Below are 25,378 nucleotides of genomic sequence, written 5' to 3'. Positions count from 1 at the left end.
ATGATTCGGCTTCTAAACCAATGTTCTCTTTCCAAATGCATAGGAGTTCTTATGCTCCATTGTTAACATGGTATCAGAACCGGTTGTCCATGTAAGCGAGTCACGTATCAATGTCACTGAACATTATTGTAATCCACAGTTGTAGCTTATGTACAGTTTGGGAGTAGAATTCTGACTTCAATACATAGTGTTGCACATAAATGAGAACATTAGACTCCAAACTGCAGTGTACAAATTCTGATGTAAATATCTTCAAAATTACATGTAACTATGGTAAAGTGTAATGAGTAGCTCTAATCCAATTTCTGAACTCCTTCGGGTGAGATTTCGGAGGCTTCTTCTGTGTTCGAAGATGGTAACGCTGAAAGAAGGCTAACTGAAGCTTCATCTTTGACTACTTGGTGCTGTTCTAAGATGGTTGAGTGTTCTTCTATATCATCATTAACGGGATGTGCAGGTTGCACTGTACTGAATTCGATCCATTTCCTATCCTTCACATGATTTAGAGCAGGGTACAAAAACATCCCAATAATAACAACTGCGCCACTTACTAAATATGTCTTAAGAGATGCCAAACACATCACAAGAAGGAGCAATATTGCAGGAGGCACGCAAAGCATTGTGGCACCAAAGGTTTGTAACGGAACTCTGTATGGTCTAGAAAGATCCGGCTTCTTTATCCTCAACTTTATGAATGCCGCAAACTCAAGAAGCATTCCAAGGGCGTAGAGGAAGTTAAGAAATTCCAAGATTTCTTGGAAACTCATCCAAGATAAGAAGATCACGCCGGTTGCAGAGCACAATATGCTTAGGGTCGGAGTCCCATACTTTGACCTACAAGGACACGGGAAAATAGGTTACATAATTTCTCAAAACAATAAGATTCCACTCCCAACAACTTCTCCACAATAGTTGTAGTATTACAAGTGATATCAAGTCATGGTAGAAAGTAGACACATGAAAGAAGACTTCTAATTGGGCTTATATTACAAAATTTACCCCATGTTTGCATTATTTTCAGATAATTTCTTCTTTAGACAACATGGACCTTGTGAGTTAATAGCTGCTCATCATAATAACAAGAGGATGAAATTTACGTGCAAAATACGTTAATGAAATTTACATCACAAGAGGAATGTATTCTCATTCCATGAAGATGTAACTGACAATCATGGTCTGCTTACATTTTCTTCTGAAACAGAAGCTGAAGAATGCATTTTTTTCTCAAATGCTGAAGAAGGCTACTAAATCAATTTGCGTAAAACTATGCTTTAACTGTACCCTGTACTGTCCTTTGAGATTTGCACCTATGTTCTATGATATTCATTCATTCTGCATAATTTACCAAGATAGCAATATCTCAGATGTTGTTTGTCATATGTTAAAGTCAGAATTCAGGCTTGAACAAGTTACTGCAGCTCATATTATACGAATAGCAGGAAGTAAATATCAAGGCAATCGACTGGTGACAAAGTGAAAGCATTCATTTTGACTGACCTTGAAGCAAATATAGCAGGGAGCATTCCAATCTCACTCATCCCCAGGAGTTGGAAGGCATCACTGCTCATTTCCGCTTCAAACAACCCCAGATTAGACATTGCCGCTGCTGCTTGGATCCACCATTTGAGCCAAGACCCTCCAATCAGCATCCCAACTTCCGCGAAATAGCCATCACTCCACCCACTAGGATTAAAGCTTAAAGCTCCAGTACCCGCAAGAAGAGGAATCAAATACGAAGAAACCACCAATACAACAGCCCCAAGGAGAGCCTTTGGAAATGTCTGGCCTGGATCTTCAACCTCCCCAGCAACTGTGCTTGCTTTATCCCAATAATTCAAGTTCCAAAACATGCTATTAAAGTATCCTCTCCAATCCACATTCTTAAAATCTACAACCAGCCATCGTCTAGGCCTAATTCGAGGAATTGAAAGAATACCCATAACAAGAAAGGGAGAAAGGGAGAAAATAGCAAGCAAAACTGCCGAAAACCCAACAATGTGCAGGCCTCGGTAATTCAAGTAAGTCAAAGAAACAGTGATTCCTAAAAGAGCTGGAATTCGAGCCACCAAATGATTAAAGATCGGAAGGGAATGCTTCAAGTAGTCCAGAAACAGTACGGGGTAAAGGGCATTGTCCATAACCCCACTAAACCATTTCCAGAAGCCTTCTTGGAATCCCCAGAAAGGCCCAAAAGCAGCTGATATCCAAACAACATAACCACCATTTTCAGGGAAGCTTGTGGCAAGCTCAGCAGTCACCAGAGCTTCTGGGACGCTCCAAAACAAGGGGAATATCAAGAAACCAAGCAAGGACAGGAGTGGGCCACCTCCAGCCCTGACTGAATCTTCCACACCAAATGGGCCACCAGACACATCATAAAAGATCAAGGCAATCAGAGGCAGTAGTTTGAGTTTTGGGTTTGACTTTGTTGCTTTGTTCTTGACATCATTTACCAATCCCTCTTCACCCATGAACACAAAAAGGGAGAAAGATTGTTCAAGTTTGACCCACAAGGGCAGTGTGCGAATAATTCAACGATTATGGTTGAAGGCAATAGAAGTGATTACCCAATAATCAGCACGTCCAAATACAACTCAGTAATAGCTAATCTATTGAGAAGATCTAAAGAAAATACCTAATCAAGTGGGTAATTGCCTGGACTTCACCTGGAGATCATCAGTCAAAGAACTCAATCTGCAGTTGTGCTGTCTGTAAAGCTCTCTCTCTCTATCTTGGCAGGGTTGAATTTTGGCAGAATGACTATTCCATTGGATTGCTTTTCCAGTCGCCTATTTGGATTTTCTAAGCCCCCGTATGAAAGAAAAGCAAGTCTTTTTTCTTCGAATTGCAACATGTTTGCACTGGATGGGCAATTGGGTGGCCATCGCAATCAATGGACATTGAAACTTCGATTCCCAACAAATGGGCAATTGCCAATTGGAAGGCCGTCATTTCCACCTTTTAATTGGGGAATTGATTTGTAAGCACTTTTTATTTATTCAAATGCACTTTTAGTTTTTTTTTTTTTTTGTGTGTGTGTGTGTGTGTGTAGAATTATGAAGATTTATTTATTTCTTAAATATTTTTGAAAATATGTGGATAAAAGTCATAATTTTTTATTTTTCCAAATGAGAATAATTCACAAAAATTTGATATAATACTAACAAACATAAAATGAATTTGAATAAAGACAAAACTCAAAAAAGTTCCAAAAAGAAGCTAAAGAACAAATATGTTTTAATTCCTCTCTCGAAAACTCTAAAAAATCCCCCTCTCTCTCTAAAAGTTAAAAACCCCGTTCATCGCCGCCGTGGGCCTCCCCCCCCCTTTTTGTTCCCTCTCCCCTCTTCGCCTCGCTCTCGCCCGGTGTTTGGCGTCCCGTCCTCTCGGTTTTGGGCGTCCGTTGCTGTTGGTTCCGGCGTGGCTCCCTTGCGACGGCTCCGTTCCGGCGATCGGTGGTGTCCTACAATCCGTTGGCCCGCACGGTGATTCCAGATTTGTGGTGCTCGGAGCCGACGTCGTTGAATAACGTGTGCGGTTGTTTTGGGTGAGGGTTTTCATTCTTTTTTCTTTTTTCAGGCCGTTTGGCTCAGGCTCTACCAGTTGGTCTTCCCAGTCCGGTCTATACCGGTCTAGTACTCTAGATCCGGTGGGTGTTGGGTGGTGGGTGAATAATTTTAGTTAGGGTTTTGGTGGTCTAGCCGGAGTAGAGGGTTTTGGTGGTTCGGCGGCAGTCGTGGGAGAGTTCAGGGGTTTATCCCGGCAGCAGCACCGATGGTAAGCGGTGGCTGTGTTGGGGTTTGCCGAGATTTGTTCTGATTCTGTTGATCGGCTGCTTCTCTCTATTTTCGGGTTAAGATTGGTTTGATGAAACGGGATTAACACACAAATTCAAGTCCTGCAACAAAGAAGACGAAAAAGATGCACAAAATAATACTTTTTATTGATTTTGAATTGAGAGGGTTACAATTCTCTAATAAATGCTCTTTAAATAAAGAAAAGAACAAAATCCTCTGATTCGATCTCCGGAATTGGTGGCATTCCAACGGCTTGAATGCTTGTTGTTGAATCGCAGAAACAATAACTTTCTTTGAATCTTCAAGTTGAATGAATTGAAGAACAAAGTTTGAATATGACTTGAACTTTGGAGTTTGATCTTTAAAATCTCCAAGAGTTTTGGTTTGTTGAATGATTTGTGTGGTGGACTTGCAAAGAAATCGACACGGTTCTTGGTGTTTGATGATTCTCTGCAAGATGTTGAAGAATGCTTGAGTTCTTGAAGAGTACTTGAGAGCTCTGAAGAATGCCAAGTAAAAGGTGTTCTCTCCCTCATATGAGCCTCTATTTATAGGCTCAATGAGAGAAGAGCTAAGTATGTCAAGATCTTATAATAAGATCTTTGATTGGTTTGATTTGATTTAATTAGCTTGATTGATTGATTTGATTGGATCTTGATCTTATTTCATTTCCTATGTAAGAAGATTTTATACTTCTTTTTTAGGGAATGATTTTAATTTAAAAGAGAAATAATATATTTATTATTTGACTCTTTTTTTTAGGATTTATTTGAAGTGAGCCTGCACTTTTGGGCTTGTATACCTTAACCCATTTGGCCAATCAAGCTAGCCCAACTCCTTAATCCGTTAGGCTAATTAAGTTAGCCCAACTTACTTTGGTCTTCACTGTATCTCAAATGGATTGAGCCGTAGAAATTTGTTGGGTCCAATATTTATTCGAGTGCTTTGACCAATTTTGACTTTAATTAATCAAGATTATTTATTTATCTTAATTAACCGGACGGCTATTAAATCATGCCGAAATTTTAGTGTCTACAAATTGCCCCCACTTCAAGTCTCAGGCGGATGCTTGCTTGCTAGCATTGAGGACGAGGCTTGAAGTACCTTGTTTGCCGACAAGCTCATTTGAGTTTAACATTAGCTCATCGTGGACATGCTAACGGGAGGAAATCCCTGGGCAAAAAGTACTCTTGAATTGGCACCTGTGATTGTTGCATGCAAAATTCACTTGCCGCCTTGTGACTTTTTTTTTTTTTTTTGGAGAAAAATTCACGTGCGCTTGACATCTCTGATGGCAAGAGTGGAGTTGCTTTGGAAAGGATTCCAATAAATCAAAAGCCGGACTATTGGTAATACTCTCAATGTTGGAATGATTTTGCTACCATGGTATACTGGTATCCTTATCTACCGGAAAATGTCTACTTTCCTTGTACACCAATATTATTGGGTGTTGAAAGTCAACCTCAGAATCAAGGCATGATTATATGAATTTTCTTCTGCACGAGAGATTTGATCTTTGGAATTGAGCTTTGTCAGCTTCCTTCATTAGAAAATTCCAAGAGAACTCTTTCAAATCCATGTATGGTTTGGATTTGCACGTGAGAGCATCGTTAATGGTAATGATTCCATATTTTACGCCTGTCTTTTGTATTCTCCCTAGAAAGAATATTGATTTTCCTCTTCAGATTTTAAACCGACGGCAATGATCATCAATTACTTCCATTTTTTATGTTTTCCCAAAGGAAAGAAAGTATAATTTGCATACTGACACAATCCTTGCAAGGCGTAGACGTACATGGTTCCCATTATCAATCACAAATATAGTCTTTCCTTTGCCACTTGGTTTCTTTAATTGGGAGGGTCAAACAACTTTCCTTAGGAAACCCTTGAGCCACTTGTATATAACAGACGTTGGAACACACAATGGCTTCGTGCCTTTCCTTCATCCACCGCATCGGAACGCTGCCACTTGGAGTCCTACCGCCAAGCAATTTCCGAGTCCCCATCCAATCACCACTGGCCTTGGAGTCCTACCGCCAGAAGACTCAGAACATGAAGGGTCGACTAAAGTCTTCTTGTTACAACTGAGGCGAGAGTTTGGCCATAGGAGGACTAAAGCCCACAGAAAATGTCTACACCACCAAAAGAATTTTCCTTGTCCGTGTGACGCCTCCTAATAAGGGGTTGTTATTTATTGCATAGTGCTCCTTTTTTTTTTTTTTTTTTTCCTTGTTTTGTTTTGGTCATTATTTCAGGAAAAGCAAGATTTGTTTCAACTAATATGAGGGCTTTTGTGTATGCACTTTTCGGCACATCACCCCTTCGTTGCCTTGAACTACTTGTCATCGGTGGAGACTTCAAGTGCCGGGAGCCCCTTTTTTTTGCACTTTTGCTCGTGACATGTGCCACTCTTTTTTTTGCGGAAGCCTCAACCGCGTTATGCATGCCGCCACTCATTGCCCTCAACACCAATCCTCGACATTTGAACAAATTTGAAGACGATGAGAGAGCCTCCATCATTTGTGCAAGCTGTTGCTCCTCACCACTCGAAGAGATTTCAAGATGACGAGAGAGCTTCTGCAATTTTGCGTATGCTGCTGCTCCATGTTACCTAAAATCACGGGGAATGCGCTTAGTGGGCTAGCTGTTGGCTAGTTATCTAGACACTTTCCCGTGATCTTGAACCTTTGATGGTTCGCTAGACTTTGGGACGAATGCGCTTAGTGGGCTAGTCTTTGACTAGTTATCTGAGCGCTTCGTCACATTGTTGGACTAAAGGTGGCCAATTGGGCTTTGTGAAGAATGCGCCTAGTGGGCTAGCCGTTGGCTAGTTATCTAGGCACTTCGCCACAACCTACCTTTGGTAGTTTTGTTTGACTTTGTGGGAGTGCGCCTAGTGGGCCAGCCTTTGACTGGTTATCTAAGCATCTCGTTACATTGTTAGACCATGGTGACCGCTTTGGTTTTGTGGAGAATGCGCCTAGTGGGCTAGCTATCGGCTAGTTATCTAGACACTTCATCGCAACCTTGATCCTTTGATGGTTGACTTTGTGAGAGTGCGCCTAGTGGGCTAGCTTTTGACTGGTTATCTAAGCACCTCGTCACATTGTTAGGCCATGGTGACCGCTTTGGTTTTGTGGAGAATGCGCCTAGTGGGCTAGCTATCGGCTAGTTATCTAGACACTTCATCGCAACTTTGATCCTTTCATGTTTTGTTTTGCCTTGACTCAAATCGCCCATAGAAGAATGTTTTCAAAGACCATGTTTGAGTACGCATGCCCCCCGGGAGAAACCATGTCAAGATGAAGTTGATAGGACATAATTTATTTTTGAGTTGGTTGACTGAGCTCAGGATGAGTCCCAAGCTGCCTACGTACCCTTTAGAGAGATTAAGTCAAAACGTAGTTCAGACGTGATGAATCTTTTTTTTTTTTTTGGGGCCGTACACAGTTTTAGCTCATGCGGGCCAGGAGCATCATGCAGTTTATACTCGTGCGATTAGGAGTCCCTTTTTTTTTCTTTTTTTTGTTTTGTTTTGTTTTTATTTTTTATTTTTTATTTTTTTGAGACAGTTTAGGCTCATGTCAAGGAGTGTTTTGGACTTTGACCAGCTTCAAGAAACGATAGAGATGACTTGCTCATTCTTCACGCCTTTCACTTGAGATTCCTTTGGTTTGGTCAAGATGATGGTGTGCCTTTTGACTTTGAGTGGACCGTCGCGACTAACTTCTAGCGATATTACGCGCTTCATGCGAGATGGAATGGAGCTTTGAGTCTCTTCATCTTCTTTGGTTGAATCAACTAGGGATTCCTCCACTTTTCGTTTCTTTTGTTCAGCTTTAGCCTTTTTGTGTGTATCTTGAAGTCGTGAAAATGCAGACCTTCTTTGTTGGAAGTCTTCTTTCTTGATTTCTTGGTTAGCATGGTCCAATCTCTCAAAAACTGATGAGCAGTTGGGAGCTTTAATGCGATCAAAGACTGAGACTCAATGTTTGGAACTTTGATTTATGTTGTCCTCCACCTCTTCATCGGCAGAGTTAATGTAAACTGTCCCAATACAGTCGTTCTCAAAATATCCTTCGGGGAAGAAGTCATGTAGGGTGATTGGTGTGGGAAAACTTTTCTCATGCAGTGTTTCCTCCTTATCTTTTTCATCGTTGACTTCATTCTTTTCAATGAATCGGGGAGAGACTTTCTTCACTCGCCATATCTTAACTTGATGAGTAGGAGCCTTGCACGCCCTTTTTATAGACTTCTTTTGGGGGATGAGAATCCATTTGTTGTCATTCTCTGCACTTAGCACTCCTTCCAAGTGAGGATGGGCAGGTGCGTCTTGGTTTGAGACGTGAATTGTTATCGGATCGAATAAACCAAATTGTATGGTTGTAGAGATTGCCCCCAGTGCTGAAGTGGTTACAGATTTAGCAGTCTTCAATTTAGAGTTTAAAGTCGGGCATCCAATCGCAACAACAGTATGGTTGGATTCTGCAACTTCATCAACGTCTAGTAGGATCTTATTTTTCCTTGCTAGGTCCAGAATTAGCTCTTTCAACACGAAGCATTTCTCAGTGGAATGACTAACAATCCGATGGTAATGACAATACCTTGGATCTTTAACCTTTCCCATTTCTTCAGGACGCTTGCATTCTGGTAGTTGAATGATTTTCTTTTCGAGCAAATCAACATACCCGGGACGTCAGAGTCTGGGAAGGGATACCTCTTTTCTTGCAGTTCATTCAAAGTTGGCCGCTTGGCTTGAGGATTTTCTTCTTTCTTCTTGTCTTTTCTCGGTATCTTGATTGGGACCATGCAGACTGCCATTGACTCCTCCTTAGAGCTGCTAGAGAATTTATCACCTTTTATCCCATTCTTGTACTTATTGTGCTCGATTGTTGGAGGATTCTCTCCACCGTGATTTGCTATATTGATTTCCATGTCATGTGCACGCGTAGCCAATTCTTCAAAAGTTCGTGGCTTTATCCCTTGAAGAATGTAAAGGAGACCCCAATGCATACCCTTCATGCACATTTCGACAGCAGAGAGTTCGGAGAGTCGGTCTCTACAATCCAGGCTCACAGCACGCCAACGGTTGATGTAATCGACCACGAGTTCATCCTTCCACTGCTTTGTGTTGGTTAGCTCCGTCATACTTACAATGCGACGAGTGCTATAGAAACGATTCAAGAACTCTCGCTCCATCTGTTCCCAACTATCAATCAATTCTGGCTCTAACTCTGTGTACCATTCAAAAGCATTTCCCTTGAGTGAACGAACGAATTGTTTGACAAGTAGATCTCCCTCCGTCCCAGCGTTGTTGCATGTTTCGACGAAGTGGGCAACGTGTTGCTTTGGGTTTCCTTTCCCGTCAAATTGTTGAAACTTAGGCGGCTGATAACCAATAGGCATCCTAAAGCAGTCAATGTGCTTTGTGTAAGGTTTTGAATACGTAAACGCACTTTGTGGAGGCCCTCCGTACTGTGCTCTGATCGTGCTTGCTATCATGTCTTGGAGTTGTTGGACAGACAACGAAGCAATAGAAGTTGGTTGAGCATTTTCAATTGCCCTTATGCGATTGACCTTACAATCATCTCCTTGATTTGATGACAAACTATGATTACCATCGTCCGTTTGCTTGAGTTTCCCAGTTTGGTCACCCATCATGAGCTTTCCAGATTGGTCAGCAATTATGACTCATTTTGGTGTGAAACCTGGTGGATGTGAAGCATCGTGGCTAGTTCCTCCCATGTTCTGAGTCTCTAACTTGTTCATAAGCGATGCAATCTGGAGGTCTTTATCTTCCACGGTCTTGGTGAGCTTTTCAATGGCGCGCGCCATAGTAGTTATTTGCTCCTCCACCTTTGCAGCATCAGTGGTCATTGCCTGCATAGCCATGGAGTAAGATGCGTCTGAACGAATTGGCGACTCTGAGCGCTTCGGAGAAGAAGGAGAGGATCCTGAATGCGAACCCGTGCTAGAATCTGCATTAGAAACTGAATGAGTTGAGAGAGGTGAGCTTGCAGACATAGAACTTCCAGAATTGGATGGAAGCTTTTCGGAGCGCTCTTCTTCCTTCTTTGCTGCAAGTGTGGCAACACCTCGGCGCTTGCTAGGTGGCACCTTTGCTGGGTTAACTTTTGGCATAGCTCCTTGATTTGCGACGATATTGGTCGCCTTAGCTTTGCTACGCGTCGCACGGCCAGTAGAAGTGCTACTGCTATTCTTGGCAACAACAGCATTCTTGTTAGTGTTTTTGTTGATCGGAGCGGTTTGAATCTTCTTAGAAGCCATTTGTGAAGAACTTGACTTTAGAGAAGGAGATGAGAGGTAGAGAGGTCCCACCGGGCGTGCCAAATTTGTAACACACAAATTCGAGTCCTGCAACAAAGAAGACGAAAAAGATGCACAAAATAATACTTTTTATTGATTTTGAATTGAGAGGGTTACAATTCTCTAATAAAATGCTCTTTAGATAAAGAAAAGAACAAAATCCTCTGATTCGATCTCCGGAATTGGTGGCGTTCCAACGGCTTGAATGATTGTTGTTGAATCGCAGAAACAATAACTTTCTTTGAATCTTCAAGTTGAATGAACTGAAGAACAAAGTTTGAATATGACTTGAACTTTGGAGTTTGATCTTTAAAATCTCCAAGAGTTTTGGTTTGTTGAATGATTTGTGTGGTGGACTTGCAAAGAAATCGACACGGTTCTTGGTGTTTGATGATTCTCTGCAAGATGTTGAAGAATGCTTGAGTTCTTGAAGAGTACTTGAGAGCTCTGAAGAATGCCAAGCAAAAGGTGTTCTCTCCCTCATATGAGCCTCTATTTATAGGCTCAATGAGAGAAGAGCTAAGTATGTCAAGATCTTATAATAAGATCTTTGATTGGTTTGATTTGATTTGATTGGCTTGATTGATTGATTTGATTGGATCTTGATCTCATTTCATTTTCTATGTAAGAAGATTTTATACTTTTTTTTTAGGGAATGATTTTAATTTAAAAGAGAAATAATATATTTATTATTTGACTCTTTTTTTTAGGATTTATTTGAAGTGAGCCTGCACTTTTGGGCTTGTATACCTTAACCCATTTGGCCAATCAAGCTAGCCCAACTCCTTAATCCGTTAGGCTAATTAAGTTAGCCCAACTTACTTTGGTCTTCACTGTATCTCAAATAGATTGAGCCGTAGAAATTTGTTGGGTCCAATATTTATTCGAGTGCTTTGACCAATTTTGACTTTAATTAATCAAGATTATTTATTTATCTTAATTAACCGGACGGCTATTAAATCATGCCGAAATTTTAGTGTCTACAGGGATCCCTTGTTTTCTTGCTTATTCAGCGATTAGGTTCCGTTCCCGTAGGTGCTTAATCTCTATTACGGTGAACGGCTCTATTGGTCGAACTTCGTGTGTCGGCTCTGCTTTGCAGTATGTGCTTATTTCTCGGTGGTAAAGTTTAAGTTCCTACTTGACGTTCATGTTTAGCCTGTATCTCTGTATTTTCGGTGGATTCCTGTATTTGCCTGATGGGCACTTTTAATGAAATGAAATTGACTGACTTTTCAAAAAAAAAAAAATGTTTTGATTTATGGAAATTGATTTTCATACTCCCCTTTTATCCAAATGCACTTCATTTTTTTGTCTTTGTCCATATAAAATTACGAAACTATCCTTCATACATTTTTTTCTTCACACATGAAAATGATAATCATGTAATTTCACAACAGTACTAACAAAAAAAGAGAAGTGCAATTGGATAAAAAAAGAATGTGAACCCTTCATTGATACATCATCATTATATAAATAAAGAAAACACAGTATGCACTTTCGCACACTAAGGTTCCGTTCCAGAACACCTTTTTAAAAAATAAGTACTTATTTTACATTTTCAAATTAAAAAATAATGTAAATGAAAAATAATTTTTTGATTTTTTTTGCACCGTATAAAAGGTCTCGATAAGATCTATCAAACAAGATCCATATTGGTAGGAAAATTATTTGCGTAAACACATTATTTTTGAGCTTAAAATTGCCTTCTTAAAAAATAAATACTTATATTGCGTTCCGAAACGGAGCCTTAACCATGAAGACCAGGTGAGCTAAGGAGTTTACTCGAGAATTTGAGTGCTTTGCAAGGAGTAGACTCAACAAGAAAATTTTCAATGTAACGATTATTTGTTACGCCTTTTTCATATAAGATATGACTCACACAACGTTTCCTCAAGGACCCTCAGATTTTAGCTTAAAATGCGGACTTACTTGCTAGCCGTTGGATCGTGTTTTGAATGGTTTGGATCTACGAAAGATTTATAACCGGTCACAATTAACTTTTCGGGGGAAAAGTTTAGTTAAAATCTGAATTATTCCCCGAAAAGTTTCGTTAAAATCTGAATTATTCAAAACACAATCCAATGACAGCTGAGTAGTTGGCATTTCAGACTAAAATGCGGGAGTCTTTACCTAAAACACACCAATGACTAACATGTATGAAACCCAAATCAATTTTTCTTTTTATAAGAAACCCAAATCATTTGAAATAGGTCACAAAGAACCGTTTTAAGGAATTTTTTCAAGCTCAACAGGCCAACTCATGGGTTTAGGATAGGGTGCGACTATTCGCAGTTCCGTATTTTCTCTCTTAGCCCATTAAAAGTTTTCAATTATACTCGAAAGTTAGTTACCGAAATTGAGATAAATTTTCAGCATACAATTACTGAAATATAATATTTTTTTTAACAGCTATTTACCGAAAATGTATGTTCGGTAGCTATTTACCGAAGGTTGAACATGTTTTCGACATGTAGTTACCGAAATATAAATTTGTTTTCAACATCTATTTACTGAAATGTTATGTATGATTTTCAACAACCATTTATCGAAATGTAGTGGACTAAGAGAAAAAATATGGGGATGCGAATAATCGCCCATAACCTTAGGTTTCGTAACGAGTAATAAGAAAATTGCACGGTGCAACTGACTTTTGGATTGAGAAAATCTTTACGGTGTACAACAAATTTCGTTGTTTTGGAGGAAAATTGAACAATAGTACAATAGAAAAAGGAGTTTTAGAAGTTGAAGAAAGTTCAAGTATTACTTCTTGATTTCATTTTCTGGCGCGCTTGGCTCTCACTCCATGTCTGAGAATCCATTGCACGCTATCTTTCAAGTCTTCGAAGGAATATCGCACTGCGTTCAAACCCATTTGTCCCAACTAGGCGGCCTTGCAACTGAACAATCACCCACAAACGGACGCCCCATCTTTTCTCTCTCCTCACCCTTTAAAGCAAACCAATTGATCAGCGCCGACGCTACCCCAACAATTGTCCCACCAAAAGAGATCCCAAATGAGGTAATTTGTTCTCTAAATCTCAGTCACTGACTTCATTGTACGTGGCTTGAAGTTTTTTCTAGCAAATTTGGTTTTGGACAATACTGCGATGACGCTGTTCGATAAAAGTCCTGAATGAGTGAATTTTTTATTTTTTTTGCTAACTCAAAGTGTCCGGGCGAATTTATGCATACCTCAGACGAATCCGGGGGCCCATCTCACCACCCACATACAGGGAGCCAATTAAAGCCGGAGCAAAGCGCTTTATGGACTGGCCCCAAAGAGTTGATACCACCTGAGAAGTTTTGAACCCGAGACCTTAGGATGGAGCAGACCCCTAAGAATGAGTGAATTTGTAATACTGTGTGGGATCTTTTTATCTGGTAAACTGTCCATGTGTCTGAGTCTTTTGTTGGTGTTGAAGTTGAATCCTAATGAAGACTGGAAACTCTCTGATCTGAAGTAAAATGATTCTCATAATTCAAGACTGGAGATTGCAAGCCTTTATATACAGATTACACAGCTAAGAATGAGCTGACAAACTAAGTCCAGTTTTACTAGCAGCCAGGAACTAACAGAATATCAACTAGAGCTAACTAACATCTCCAAACCATGTTTACGGACTGGTCTATCTACCAAAGACTTGTGTCATGTTGTTTTGTGGTGTTGTTGGTCCTTTGGTGTTTAGGAGGGAAAGGAATCAAAATGACTAGCTAGATAGGAGGGAAAACAAGGCGATGGTTCCATATGTTTGTTCACGATGTTTAGGAGGGAAAATGCACAATGTGAGGATCTTTTTGATGAATGAAGGATCTGAAACTTGTTATTTTTTTTGGTAAATGATGCATTTTATAGCCAACCATGCAAAAACTCAGGGGAGGAAAACCCCATTACAATCAAACTTTACAAAGAAAGCCCACAACAAACTACTAAACGTCAAAACTCCTTAGGGACAGAATTCCCCAACTTTTTAGAAGAGATTTGCCAAAGATTACAAATACTTTGGTTCTCAACTGTGTTGGGGATATCCCTCCGAGTATAGATTCTAAGCCTCAGATTTTCTTGTATGCAGGCAAAGATAAACTACAACCCCAGCGGCAAAAGCTAGCTTGAATGTAAGAGCCCGAAAAGCTGTCCCTTTACTGAAATTGAGAGCCCAGTCTAGTTCATCCTCCCATTTACGAGCTGGCCTATGAATCTGAAACCTGTTGAGAATAGACTCCCAAATCTGCCTAGAAAAATGGCAGTCAGAAAAGATGAGCTGCAGATTCCTCAGTCTGAGAGCAGAGAATGCAGAGGGAATCAATTTGCATACCCCACCTCTGGAGCCTGTCTCTAGTAGCAAGCCTCTTAAGGCAAGCAACCCAAAGAATAAAAGCCCATTTTGGAACATTTTGGGAATACCAGACAAAGGAAGACCATCGTACCTTTGGGCTTTTCTTCCTTATAGCTTCCCATGTATGTTTGGTAGAGTAAAGACCAGTAGAAGAGATGGACCAAGTAATCAGATCACCTCCATCCCCCAAAGTTAAAGTAGGGGTTGAGGCTTGAATCTGCTGAATTGTCCTGTTTCTGGCCCTAGGCCAGTGCTACTCACCATTCACAATATAAGAACTAGCTTTATCATATAAAGAGGAACCAAGTCTAGATAAAGACCTGTCATCGAAGAGTTTGTAGAGGGGACCATTTGGATGCCAATTATCAAGCCAAATGAAGGTGGCTTGCCCGTTTCCGATGGAATGTTTAGCAAAGTTCTGCCCCAAATTCCTTAGTTTCATCAGTTTTCTAACTGTCCAAGAACAGTCATTTGGGATAGGCATAAGCCAGAAGTTGCGGCTTTTAATAATGTAACTATGAATCCATTGGACCCAAAGAGTTTCCTCCTTTCTGCTCAAGGCCCACAGGTGTCTCAGCATTGTAGTCTTGTTCCATAACTTCAAGTTCTTGAAACCTAGTCCTCCTTCAGATTTCGGGGTACAGACTTCCAACCACTTCACTTTTGCCCCAGTTTTTTTAAGTAATAGACCTGACCAAAGAAAAGCCCTCAGTAATGCCTCCGCTTCCTTTAAGATTTTCTGGGGAAGAATGAACAAAGAGCACCAGTATGTTTGCATGCTGAAAGAGAACCGACTGAATCAACAAAGCTCGTCCACCAAATGAAAGAGTTTTATTAGACCAGCTCTCTATTCGTTGTTGGGTTCTTTCTTTGAGGATGACACAATCCTCATACCTCAATCTGGTGGATATAAGAGGCACTCCAAGATACTTGACTGGCAAAGATCCCTTAGGGATAGGGAGGATATTTAAGATAGTAGTTTTCAGCTCTGTACCAACCCCAGAGAAGAAGAACTGACTTTTTTGGAGATTAGGTTTGAATCCTGAAGAATGATAGAATTCATCTAAGGCCTCTTTAATAATCTCAGTAGAACTGCAATCTGCACTAGCTAGAAGAAAAAGATCATCTGCAAAAGCCAGGTAGGAGATGGAAAGATCATTGCATTTTGGATGGAAAGTAAAGTGGCCCTGGGATATTCTTCTTTGTAAGATGGCATACAGCCCTTCCATAACCAAGAGAAAGAGGTAAGGGGAGATTGGGTCTCCTTGTCTGAGACCTTTTTCACCCTTGAAAAACCCTTCTAATTCTCTATTGATAACCACTGAATACATAGCAGAAGAGATACAAGACTTGATGCATTTAATAAACTGCTGAGGAAACTCCATAGCTGTCATGACTTCAAAAAGGAATTCCCAATCAACTGAATCAAAGGCTTTCATTAGATCAATCTTTATTGCACACCTTGGATAACCACTATCTCTTTGATAGTTCCTAACCAGCTCTTGCATTAGGAGAATATTATCTGATATTGATCTGCCTTTAACAAAGGCTGCTTGTGCTTTATTGAAAGAAATGGAGGACAGCAGCAGTTACCTCTTGGCCAACTATACTACAATTTTTCTGAAAAAAGCTGGCATTATAACCATCAGGGCCAGGAGATTTGTCACAATTGATAGAAAAAATGGCAAGTCTGACCTCATCAGAAGTAACTGGAGAGACCAACTGGGCTTGAAAAGAAGAAGGAACTGTGTTGGTGAAAGTCAATCTCTCCCCTTGTCTTTTCTGATCAAATTTAGACCCAAGCATCTTTTGATAAAACCTCGGAATTTCTCGCTTGACAGCAGTAGGTTCTTCCAACCTATTGCCTCCCTCATCACAAATAGACAAGATTTTATTCCTCATGTGATGACTTATCAGTTTATTATGAAAAAATCTAGTGTTATTATCCCCCAACTCAAGCCGTTTGATTCTAGACTTCTGCCTGCACCAAGCTTCTTCTGCAGCACTAAGCTCATTGAATTTAAGAAGGCAAAGCTTTTCATATTCTAGAAGGATAGGATCACTTGAAGAGTTAGCAATGCGAGTTTGGATAGAGAGAAGATCCTCCTTAGCAGTCAAGACTTGCTTTTGAATGTCGCCATAGAACTCTTTATTGAAGGCTCTCAAGCAAGGTTTGAGTCTTCTTAACTTATACAGAGCCAACATTGTGGAGGCCAGATCTTCCATTGGCTGCCCCCAAGAATGAAGGAGGAGGGGAGAAAACTCCTTATGATTCATCCAGAAATTAAAAAACTTAAAAGGTTTTCTCCCACCCTTGTAAGGAAAAATAGAAACTACCACTGGACAATGATCGGAGAAACCTGGAGCAAGGAATGCAGCTTCAGATTCTGTGAATTTGCTTTGCCAGTGAGAGTTAACAAGAGCTCTATCAATCCTGCTACTACTATGATCCAAGCCAACTCTTCTATTAGACCAAGTGAACCACAGACCTTTAGCATTCAAATCCTCCACTTCCACATCATTCAAACAACTATTAAATTCAGCAGCAAGTGAAACTTGTTATTGCTGGAATAAACTAGATATCACTAGAAAAAAAGGGTCCCTGGAAAAGCCATCAATAATGATGTAGTTGTTCCTTAATCTGCCAAATCCTCCCACTTTCTGGAGGAAAGAGAGTGAAACCCTCACACAAACAGACACCGTTTTTTTCCCCATCTCAGTGTTAATGGCCAAACGGTTTGTCCCTCCTCTAGTTCCTTTACTTTCTCGCCAATTTGGCCATTCCGAGGAGAGGTTACTTTATGTTGCACATACAATTTTCTTGTTGGTTACTTGGTTCAGGCCAATTTGCAGTCATGTGCAAAACAGTGGATGGCTTGAAAGTAGTGTGTTAGAATGCAGTTATTACTGGACAAGGAACATGGCATTGTGTAATGGTATTGAAATGTATTCTAGAATGATTGGAATTGGATATCTAGGTACTTTCTTCCTCTTTTCTTCAGGGAAAATCTGCCACACCTGTAACAAAAGAAGAGCTTGGCAGGGCCACCTGGACTTTTCTACATACTCTTGCTGCTCAGGTCTGTCATACCATTTGCTTGGCTGCTCATTTTAATTACTAGTCACGGTATCTAAGTTTTTGTTCTATCTACCTATGGAGTCTAAATGCTTTTGAGATCTTTCTGGAAACTGTAGCGACTCCATTAGCATTTCATATCGACATATTTATCAGCGTTCCGTCAGACTTAACTGTCCATTTGTGCATGCTTTCAGTATCCAGATAATCCAACTAGACAGCAAAAGAAGGATGTAAAACAACTGGTATGGTACTCAAAGAACCTTTCTTTGTGCTTTTTGTTGAACCCCACAGGGCTTTGCTAGAAAGCAACGTTTTTTGTTTTCTTTGTACCAACATAACAAAGAGTTTCCCAGTCATGATCGACTAGCTTCAGTTGAAATGCTAATTTGGGAAAGTTTGTCTATTTGGTTAGATTTGGTACTTTTCTGTTCATTGACAACCACAAACTTGGCATCCAGATGGACATATTATCTCGGATGTACCCCTGCAAGGAATGCGCAGATCACTTTAAAGAAATTCTGAGGTTTGTAAAACAAGCATACATTGGTAATGTTTTTCTGTTCTTTTGCTAAACTTTGACTTAGTGTCTGTGTGTGTGTGTGTGTCTATATATATATATATATATATATTGATATATAAGAGAATAAGAGGCCAATATAAAGCTGAAGAAGGAACATAAACTTGTGTCTTTGAATCCATCCTTTTCTTCAAGGCCAGCCTCTTCATTAATGGCATGAGTTGAACTAATGTTGCCGAGCTAGGCAACAAGATTCTCAAGTGTCTAATGGCAATTTGTCATTTGAGTTTATGGTCAATCTGCTTTAATAGGCCATATTCTACGTGCTAGGCTGAGGGGCTGACAATGGCCGAAGGAAAATTTTGTTCTCCCATTGACTCTCTCCTCTGAGATCAATGTTGCTGCATTTGTTATGGAAAACAAAAGGCGGACAGAACTGAGGTAGAACTCTTTAGGTGCAGTTGGAGCTGGTGTGCGTCACGTTGACGAGTTCATAATTTAGATTAGCGAATGCCATTTTTGGATTTTCTTTACTGGTTTTCTGTAAGGTGATAAATTTTAACCTTTACCCTGAAATTATTATGTCTAAAATGCCAATTGGACCATTAGGCCCATTACATTTGCATTGGACATTTGGACATATAAACCCATGTTAATTCAATTGAAGTGTGATTCTTTCATGAAGGAATAACGTTGGTGGAAAACATAATGTTGGTGGAAAACATAATGATACCCATTGAATATAATTGCTCCATCTTTATTTTGTGTATTTCTGTTGTTTTACCGTGTGCTTTTCTTTCTGGCTATTGGCATGTCTAGCTTTAGAAATGAGTCATTTCAATTCTCGTCATAATTTCGGGTGGTTACAAGTTTGTCTGCACTCCGTTGGTGTAGGATGGTTTGGGACTTTCACAATGTAGGAAAAAGAATGAAATGCTAGTGCTAAATTTCCTTGTACAACTTCCCTAATTGATGGACAATTTCACATGTTTGACAGAGTAAATCCTGTACAGGCTGGATCTCAAGCTGAATTTTCACAATGGTTGTGCCATGCACACAATGTTGTTAACAGAAGGTATTATATATGTGTGCTAAATAAACCTTTTGGATCTAATGGTTCTTTTGAGCACACAATACTTCAAATGCATTTTGAACTCATTCTCATGGTAATCTGACCATTAATCCTTACATAGATCAATCAGTTGGTAAGTAGTCAAACTACTTCACAACACTTAACCATTGGATTTCGTGCGATTTCGGCTGGCACGATCGCAAAGTCTAATTTTGGATCAGACAGAGGCCTAATTCCTAGTCAATGAAAAGGGCTTGCTGCCTTTGTAAAGTTTGTGTCCTAACGTGTGGTTTGTTCTTGTTTCAACAGTCTTGGTAAGGTGGTATTCCCCTGTGAGCGAGTCGATGCAAGGTGGGGGAAGTTGGAATGTGAGCAGCGGGCATGCGATCTACAAGGAACTAGTACAACAAACTTCTGGTGACGAAATGCATTAGAAGTATGATGTTTGTATTTCAATTAGTGATTTTGATTACTATTGTGCATGGAAAAATCTTATGTCGGTATCATCATCATCATCATCATATTAGGAGGTATATGGGCCATTGATGCTCTGATATCGATGACCCCACAGTGTTTTTTTTTTCCCTGCTAGTTAAAGTAAATGTGTTTTCCTTCATTCCATGGAAATTCCTCCTTATAATTGCAGTTGGACACATAAAGCACGACACAGTTGATCACTTGATGCACATTTTTCAGTGAGTGGAGTGTAAAGATTGAAAATGACTCCCAATATGTTGTAGTAATTGATTGTTGACAATGCTTTTTTGGTAGTGCGGAAGAACCCGAAGAAGTGGTTAGCGGGGGTGGGGGCAAGACGATGAAAATTTATTTGGTGCTCCTGGAGCATTGCCGGGGTCTACCCACCATATATTTATGCGTAACTCATCTCAAAGTGTGTGAGTTCCACAAACGCGTAGGGTGGGAGATGCCTCCGAAGTATTACTCCCGGAGCGCCAAGTAATAAAACTCCTTGCCCTACACCTTTGGACTCCAATAATAACTTAACAATACGAGGACACTGTAACAAACAGGCTATCCAAACAAAGCAATGGAGGAGGACTTTACACAGATGATTCCCCAGAACTTAGACCAAACCACAAGCCTAGCGGACTTCAGCACAAAAGAAAAGATACATCGACCAGGAGCACACATTATTAGTAGAAGAGTGAGAACTCAAAAAGTTACCCTAGTACCCCCACCCGCCACAAAACCCCGCCGTTTCTGCCTCTGGGAATTGCCTAAACTTAACGGTAACTTGTCATTTTGGTTGTAGAAGTTACCCCAGAACCCCCACCTGCAACAAATCCCTGCCGTTTCTGCTGCCAGGAATTGCCTAAACGTAACCTGCAACAAATCCCTGCCGTTTCTGCTGCCAGGAATTGCCTAAACGTAACGGTAACTTGTCATTTTGGTCGTAGAAGGATAAGTTTTCTTGCGGCTGGTAAATCTAATACCACAAAAATAACGTTCTTCCCAGGAGGTTCTCCTACACGGCACCTCGCTTTCAAAAGCTCTCAGATTTTGTGCTGATCCACTCCCCAACGTCATCCTCGGTAATAACTCCGAGATAAGCGCCGGCACCTCCACCTCCACCTCCACTGGTTGAGTCGCTGTCCCACCGGCCAACTTCATATTCATGGCCGAGAAATCTTGCTTCTTGCTTTGATGGGGATCGGCGGCTGGATCTTGTCTCGCCGCTGCTAACTCCTGTCTGTTGTTCTGCCTATGGGAGAAATCGAGATGATCTTGGTATCCGAAGAGGTCGATATTATTCGTACTGGAGGCACCGTCGGATTCCTTGGCAGGAGATTTGCTGATCGGCAGCAAGGCTCCGCCTCCGGAGGCATGGTCGGATTCCTCGGCAGGAGATTTGCTGATCGGCAGTAAGGCTCCGCCTCCGGAGGCACCGTCGGATTCCTCGGCAGGAGATTTGCTGATCGGCAATAAGGCTCTGCCTCCGAGCACTGTCTCCGCGGCCGACTGGCACACATGCCAGTTCCCCGTCCATAACAGTCCCACGGCTCCGTTCACCGGATTCACAGTTCGTCCGCACGCTTCAAACAACAGAGACTGAAACAAAGCTGAATAATAGAAGGGCCAAAACCTCGTCAAAAAAATTCACCACATTTGAAACAATTAAACGATGGGATACGATACGTCCATGCAGAATTTTGAAGAATTTGGTTGGACATGCTCTTGATGATTGCTCCTTTTACAATTTAGGTTCGAAATAGTCTTCTGTGCCATCTATTTATCTATCCCCACTGGTTAGGGTCAATTCATACAATTTTGCTCAAACTTTAAATTAGGTCCGCTAGTAAACAGTGTGATTAGTATAAATCGGTTGAAGTGCGCGTTAGTTACTTGAACACTGAGAAAAAGCGGTGAAGGTCATTACCAGGACGTTGAGACTCGGGGACGGAGGAGAGCAAGGACATGAGGCCGGCAAGGCCGAAAAACTTGGCGACAAAAATGGTGGCGTTGGCCTGAGCTTGGTGGCTCTCGATACCATGAAGCGATTGTCTCAATATGCAATTCTCAGTGCATCCCTCTCGAAGAACTCGACATCCGTTGCAACTCATCCTCCCACAATTTTAATTCCTCCCAATCAAACTTCTTCAGCGCATGAAACGTCCGCTTTTGGCCCCAAGTGTGTGTGTGGGAGAGAGAGAGAGAGAGGAGTTCCGATCACTGGGACTGAGGAGGGATATATTTATGAAGGGAGGGGGGGACGTTGGGAATTATTGGTGGAGGGATCGATGGAGTTGTGGTCAAGGTGTGTATGTTTGTAGGGCTGCCCGCGGATCCATTTTGGATGGATCGGATCGGTTCCTAATTCGATCTATTCGTGGCTAATTGTTATTTTCTTCATCTGCCACTTGTCCATGAGTGTTGTTTGGTCTGATCGGTTTGGATGCGATTTGGGCGGTTCGGTTTGGACAGATTTAAGCCTGCAATTTTATTTTATTATATGAACGAAAAATTTGAAAATTAATCCCTTCTTCAAATTTTCTGTGAAGTAACACGGAAAAACTATTGCCACAAGTAACGGTCTTGGTATAATCTATAATCATCCTAGCTATTTCTCTCTCTTCTACTCCATCTTTACCAACCGTTACCGTCTCAGCTACCTGTAACGAAGATGAACCAAATAAACATGGTCAAAATGGCTCGCAACTACGAAGCATTAGACCATTCAAAAGATTGAATAAATTTATTGGCAATCGTATGCATGGATGTTTTCCTTGACAACATTTAGGTAAGATTCCAATGCCTCTAATGTGCTCTGTGATAAACACACAAATTTGAGTCATTTTCCCATCACATTTTGAAAAGGCCCTCTGGCCCCAGATTCGGGGGCTCTGTTGTGGCACAGTATCCCCTACCCTCACCCCAAAACTGCACTGTTTTGGATTAAAAAAAAATCTTAAGTTATCTATTTGCAATCCTATGGAGCAGAAACGTGATTATGAGAGCTTTAGAGATAAAATTTAATTATGTCTCTTTAGAATAATATGATCAAAATAATAAGATCTTCATACTGGTTCAAACTGATTGAAAATTGGAGCACTTAATTTTTTAACCATATTTTTTAATATATAAACGTTCTAAAAACTTAAGTGCTTCAATTTTTAATCCGTTTGAACAAGTGCGAAAATTAAGTACATGCTTTTTATTTAAGATCTTGTGGAGCAGAAACATGATTATTAAAATCTTAAAGACAAAAGTTAATTATGCCTTTTTAAAATAATATGATCAGAATAATAAGATTTTCGCACTTGTTCAAACGGATTAAAAATTGAAGCACTTAAGTTTTTTTGAACATTTATATATTAAAAAATATGGTTAAAAAATTAACTGCTCCAATTTTTAATTAGTTTAAATCAGTTTGAAGATCTTATTATTCTGATCATATTATTCTAAAGAGACAAATTTTATCTCTACAACTCTCATAATCACGTTTCTGCTCCATAAAATTGCAAATAGATAGCTTAAGATTTTTTTTATCCAAAACGGTGCAGTTTTGGGGTGTGGGTAGGGGGTACTGTGCCATGAGGCACATCAGAGCCCTCGGATCCCTCCGGCCCCTCCCCCACTTTTCTTTTATGTCTACTTGCCTTTTCTTTTTTGGCTATCCATTGATAACATCTTTAGCTCTTGTGAGAAGTTTATGAGCAAAAACCAAAATTTTCAAGTTAAGTTCCGGACGAATCTCCGATGACGAAAATATTAACGATGCCGTTTGTACAAATCTACTTCAAGCCCACCAATCCTTGGGCACCATCCGGTTTCTGACATTAGAATCATTCCCATTTTCTTCCAGGAGCTTTTTCCTGTTGTGTAAAGTATAGTATAGGACCAATCTACCTTGGAAACATCAACTGAGGCTCTCCTTTGGAAGCTACAGAGCATCAGCGCAATGACTTACTCCTACCAACTTGCGGATTAAAAAAAAAAAAATACTTACCAATTTCGGTTCCCAAAATTAATTGAATAAGGACAAAACCAAAAAGTTCGTTGTCGACAACTTATTGCTTAGTGGAATGTTCTCTAAGTACATTAGGGAGAAATCGTATCTAAAAATTCCAATTTGATGATATGTTCTGAAGTGAAAATCTGGCAAATATAAATTTTAGGCACCAGGTGAATAAGAACAATATCAAAAAGTTGTTCTGAAAGAGTGTTTTTTCCCCTTCCCTAAGAGAAGAGACAACGTGACCCCCCAAGAATGAGGCCTTTCCTTTATTCCAGATCACTTGATTGAGTATAAGTGTAGGCACATTTTTCAGTTAGTGGTGTGTAAAGATTGAAAATGACTCTCATTATGTATTTTTTGGGTTTAGTGAGGAAACCAAAATTTATTTGGTGCTCCTGGAGTATTGCTCGAGGGGTCTTCCCACGACATATTTACGCAGAATTTATCTTGAACTTTGTGAATTCTACACAAGAGAGGGGTGGAGGAGACTAGAATCGGCCCTTACACTTATTTTAGCTCAGGGTCGGCTCTCCCATAATGTGTTGCTGCTCCAAGAGCGCCAAATAATATCTCCTTGCCCAACACCGTGGGAAACTTAGAATCCATTTGTCACTGACTCACTGCCACCACCAACCTTAAAAAAATGAAAAGTATCTTCAATAATTGCCGGTCATTTCTCCATATTTAATGTTTTTTTTTGTTTTTGTTTTTGTCAAAAGTGAGAAGATTGTATTGATACGTCCGGTGGCACTTACAAAATGGAAACCATTACAAAGATTGCATTGAAAGTATGGGACACATCTTATCCGGGAGAGAAACTTATTCACCGCCCAATCTCAACAGTTTGTTTCGACAATCAATAGTTCGGATTTAAAAAAACTCTTTTAGAGAAGAATTAAACTTTTCCAGAGAATATGTTTTTTAAAATTTAGACCATCCGAAACACTTTTGGACGTTTGTGATTGAGCGAGATAAAATATAAGTTTTTCTCCTTATCTGGATAGTTGTTTGATTGTGTCCTTGGCAGCGCTCTATACCAATTGGTACAAAGGAATTGCAGTGTGTGGGACCTTCAATTGACCATCTATTTGTTCTCTGCATGCTATCAAGAATTGCCTCTATAGAGCCTCTGTATCATATGGCAATGAATTTTTGCACTATTAATCCAAGTGATAGTAAGTCTTTGCACATGAGAATTGAAGTCTCTACTATTACTATCATGCATATAACACAATGGAAAAGCAAGTTGCCCATGAGGCCATGTCTAGCTGAAGAAAGCTAAGAATATAAAAGGGGATTGAGACATAGGAGTACATAGATTTTACCAAAGCGATTGTTGTTTTGATATGTTATATAGTAGTACTTCTTTCCTACAAAGGTTGTCCGGTATGCCAAATGATAACCTAAAGATAATTCATTTTTTTCAATAAAAGATTCAAATTTTCTTATAACTGAGGTGTCTCAGCTAACTTACACGCACCTCGACTAAATCCTCGGAGGAAACTAGCACAACAATCCACGCCCCCTCCCACTTAAATCATGGTTTGTCTCCAGGGGGAATCGAACCCAGTCATTCTGCAGGCGCAGGTTCACCCTTACCCCGGGTGAACCTTGAGTTCTTTCAAACAAACAAATGAAATGATTTTGAAAGTAAGTAAATAATCAACTAAAACACAAACAATTAACCACATGATGTCCAAACAAATTTCAGCTTATTCTAAAGAGAAACTTTATTACCGCTATTTTCATGAATAGTGTTTACGGAGGTGCAT

At 40.2% G+C, this 25,378-nt stretch overlaps 3 protein-coding genes across 10 annotated transcripts in view; 1 reads left to right on the top strand and 2 right to left on the bottom strand.

The window, feature by feature from the left end:
• Positions 1 to 20,018, top strand: part of LOC131308292 (FAD-linked sulfhydryl oxidase ERV1-like) — a 59,494-nt gene extending 39,476 nt beyond the window's left edge. Inside the window, exons 1-7 of one of the 5 annotated variants that reach the window (XM_058335193.1) lie at positions 12,730 to 13,146; positions 17,464 to 17,541; positions 17,735 to 17,782; positions 17,999 to 18,063; positions 19,071 to 19,132; positions 19,439 to 19,565; positions 19,901 to 20,018. In XM_058335193.1, coding sequence (XP_058191176.1) covers positions 12,931 to 13,146; positions 17,464 to 17,541; positions 17,735 to 17,782; positions 17,999 to 18,063; positions 19,071 to 19,132; positions 19,439 to 19,563 — 594 coding nt within the window. In that variant the 5' untranslated portion in view covers positions 12,730 to 12,930 and the 3' untranslated portion in view covers positions 19,564 to 19,565; positions 19,901 to 20,018. Of the gene's footprint in view, positions 1 to 12,729; positions 13,147 to 17,463; positions 17,542 to 17,734; positions 17,783 to 17,998; positions 18,064 to 19,054; positions 19,133 to 19,438; positions 19,751 to 19,900 lie in introns of those variants that run through there. The other 4 variants (XM_058335191.1, XM_058335190.1, XM_058335192.1 and 1 more) reach the window with 4 other exon arrangements.
• Positions 106 to 2,944, bottom strand: LOC131308284 (probable polyamine transporter At3g19553). The gene is made up of 2 exons (XM_058335175.1): positions 1,498 to 2,944; positions 106 to 834 (listed from the first exon to the last, which is right to left on the bottom strand). The coding sequence occupies exons 1-2, from the start codon at positions 2,469 to 2,471 to the stop codon at positions 294 to 296; spliced, it is 1,515 nt and encodes a 504-aa protein (XP_058191158.1). The 5' UTR covers positions 2,472 to 2,944; the 3' UTR covers positions 106 to 293.
• Positions 20,019 to 20,111: 93 nt separating the features above from the next.
• LOC131308288 (LOB domain-containing protein 39-like) lies at positions 20,112 to 21,913 on the bottom strand. Of its 4 annotated transcripts, none has more exons than XM_058335182.1 (3): positions 21,528 to 21,884; positions 20,524 to 21,210; positions 20,112 to 20,473 (listed from the first exon to the last, which is right to left on the bottom strand). In XM_058335182.1, exons 1-3 carry the CDS (start codon positions 21,709 to 21,711, stop codon positions 20,463 to 20,465), a joined length of 882 nt encoding a protein of 293 aa, XP_058191165.1. In that variant the 5' UTR covers positions 21,712 to 21,884; the 3' UTR covers positions 20,112 to 20,462. The 4 variants fall into 4 exon arrangements, with proteins under 4 accessions (XP_058191165.1, XP_058191167.1, XP_058191168.1 ...); XM_058335184.1 differs by having other exon boundaries at positions 20,112 to 21,024; positions 21,085 to 21,210; positions 21,528 to 21,824; XM_058335185.1 differs by having other exon boundaries at positions 20,112 to 20,964; positions 21,085 to 21,210; positions 21,528 to 21,824.
• Between the last annotated feature and the right edge of the window lie 3,465 nt (positions 21,914 to 25,378).

Source organism: Rhododendron vialii, chromosome 11a (genome assembly GCF_030253575.1).
Source record: "Rhododendron vialii isolate Sample 1 chromosome 11a, ASM3025357v1".
Lineage (NCBI taxonomy): Eukaryota > Viridiplantae > Streptophyta > Magnoliopsida > Ericales > Ericaceae > Rhododendron > Rhododendron vialii.
Note: the sequence above shows the minus strand (reverse complement) of the source record. Positions and strands in the feature narration are given on the sequence as shown.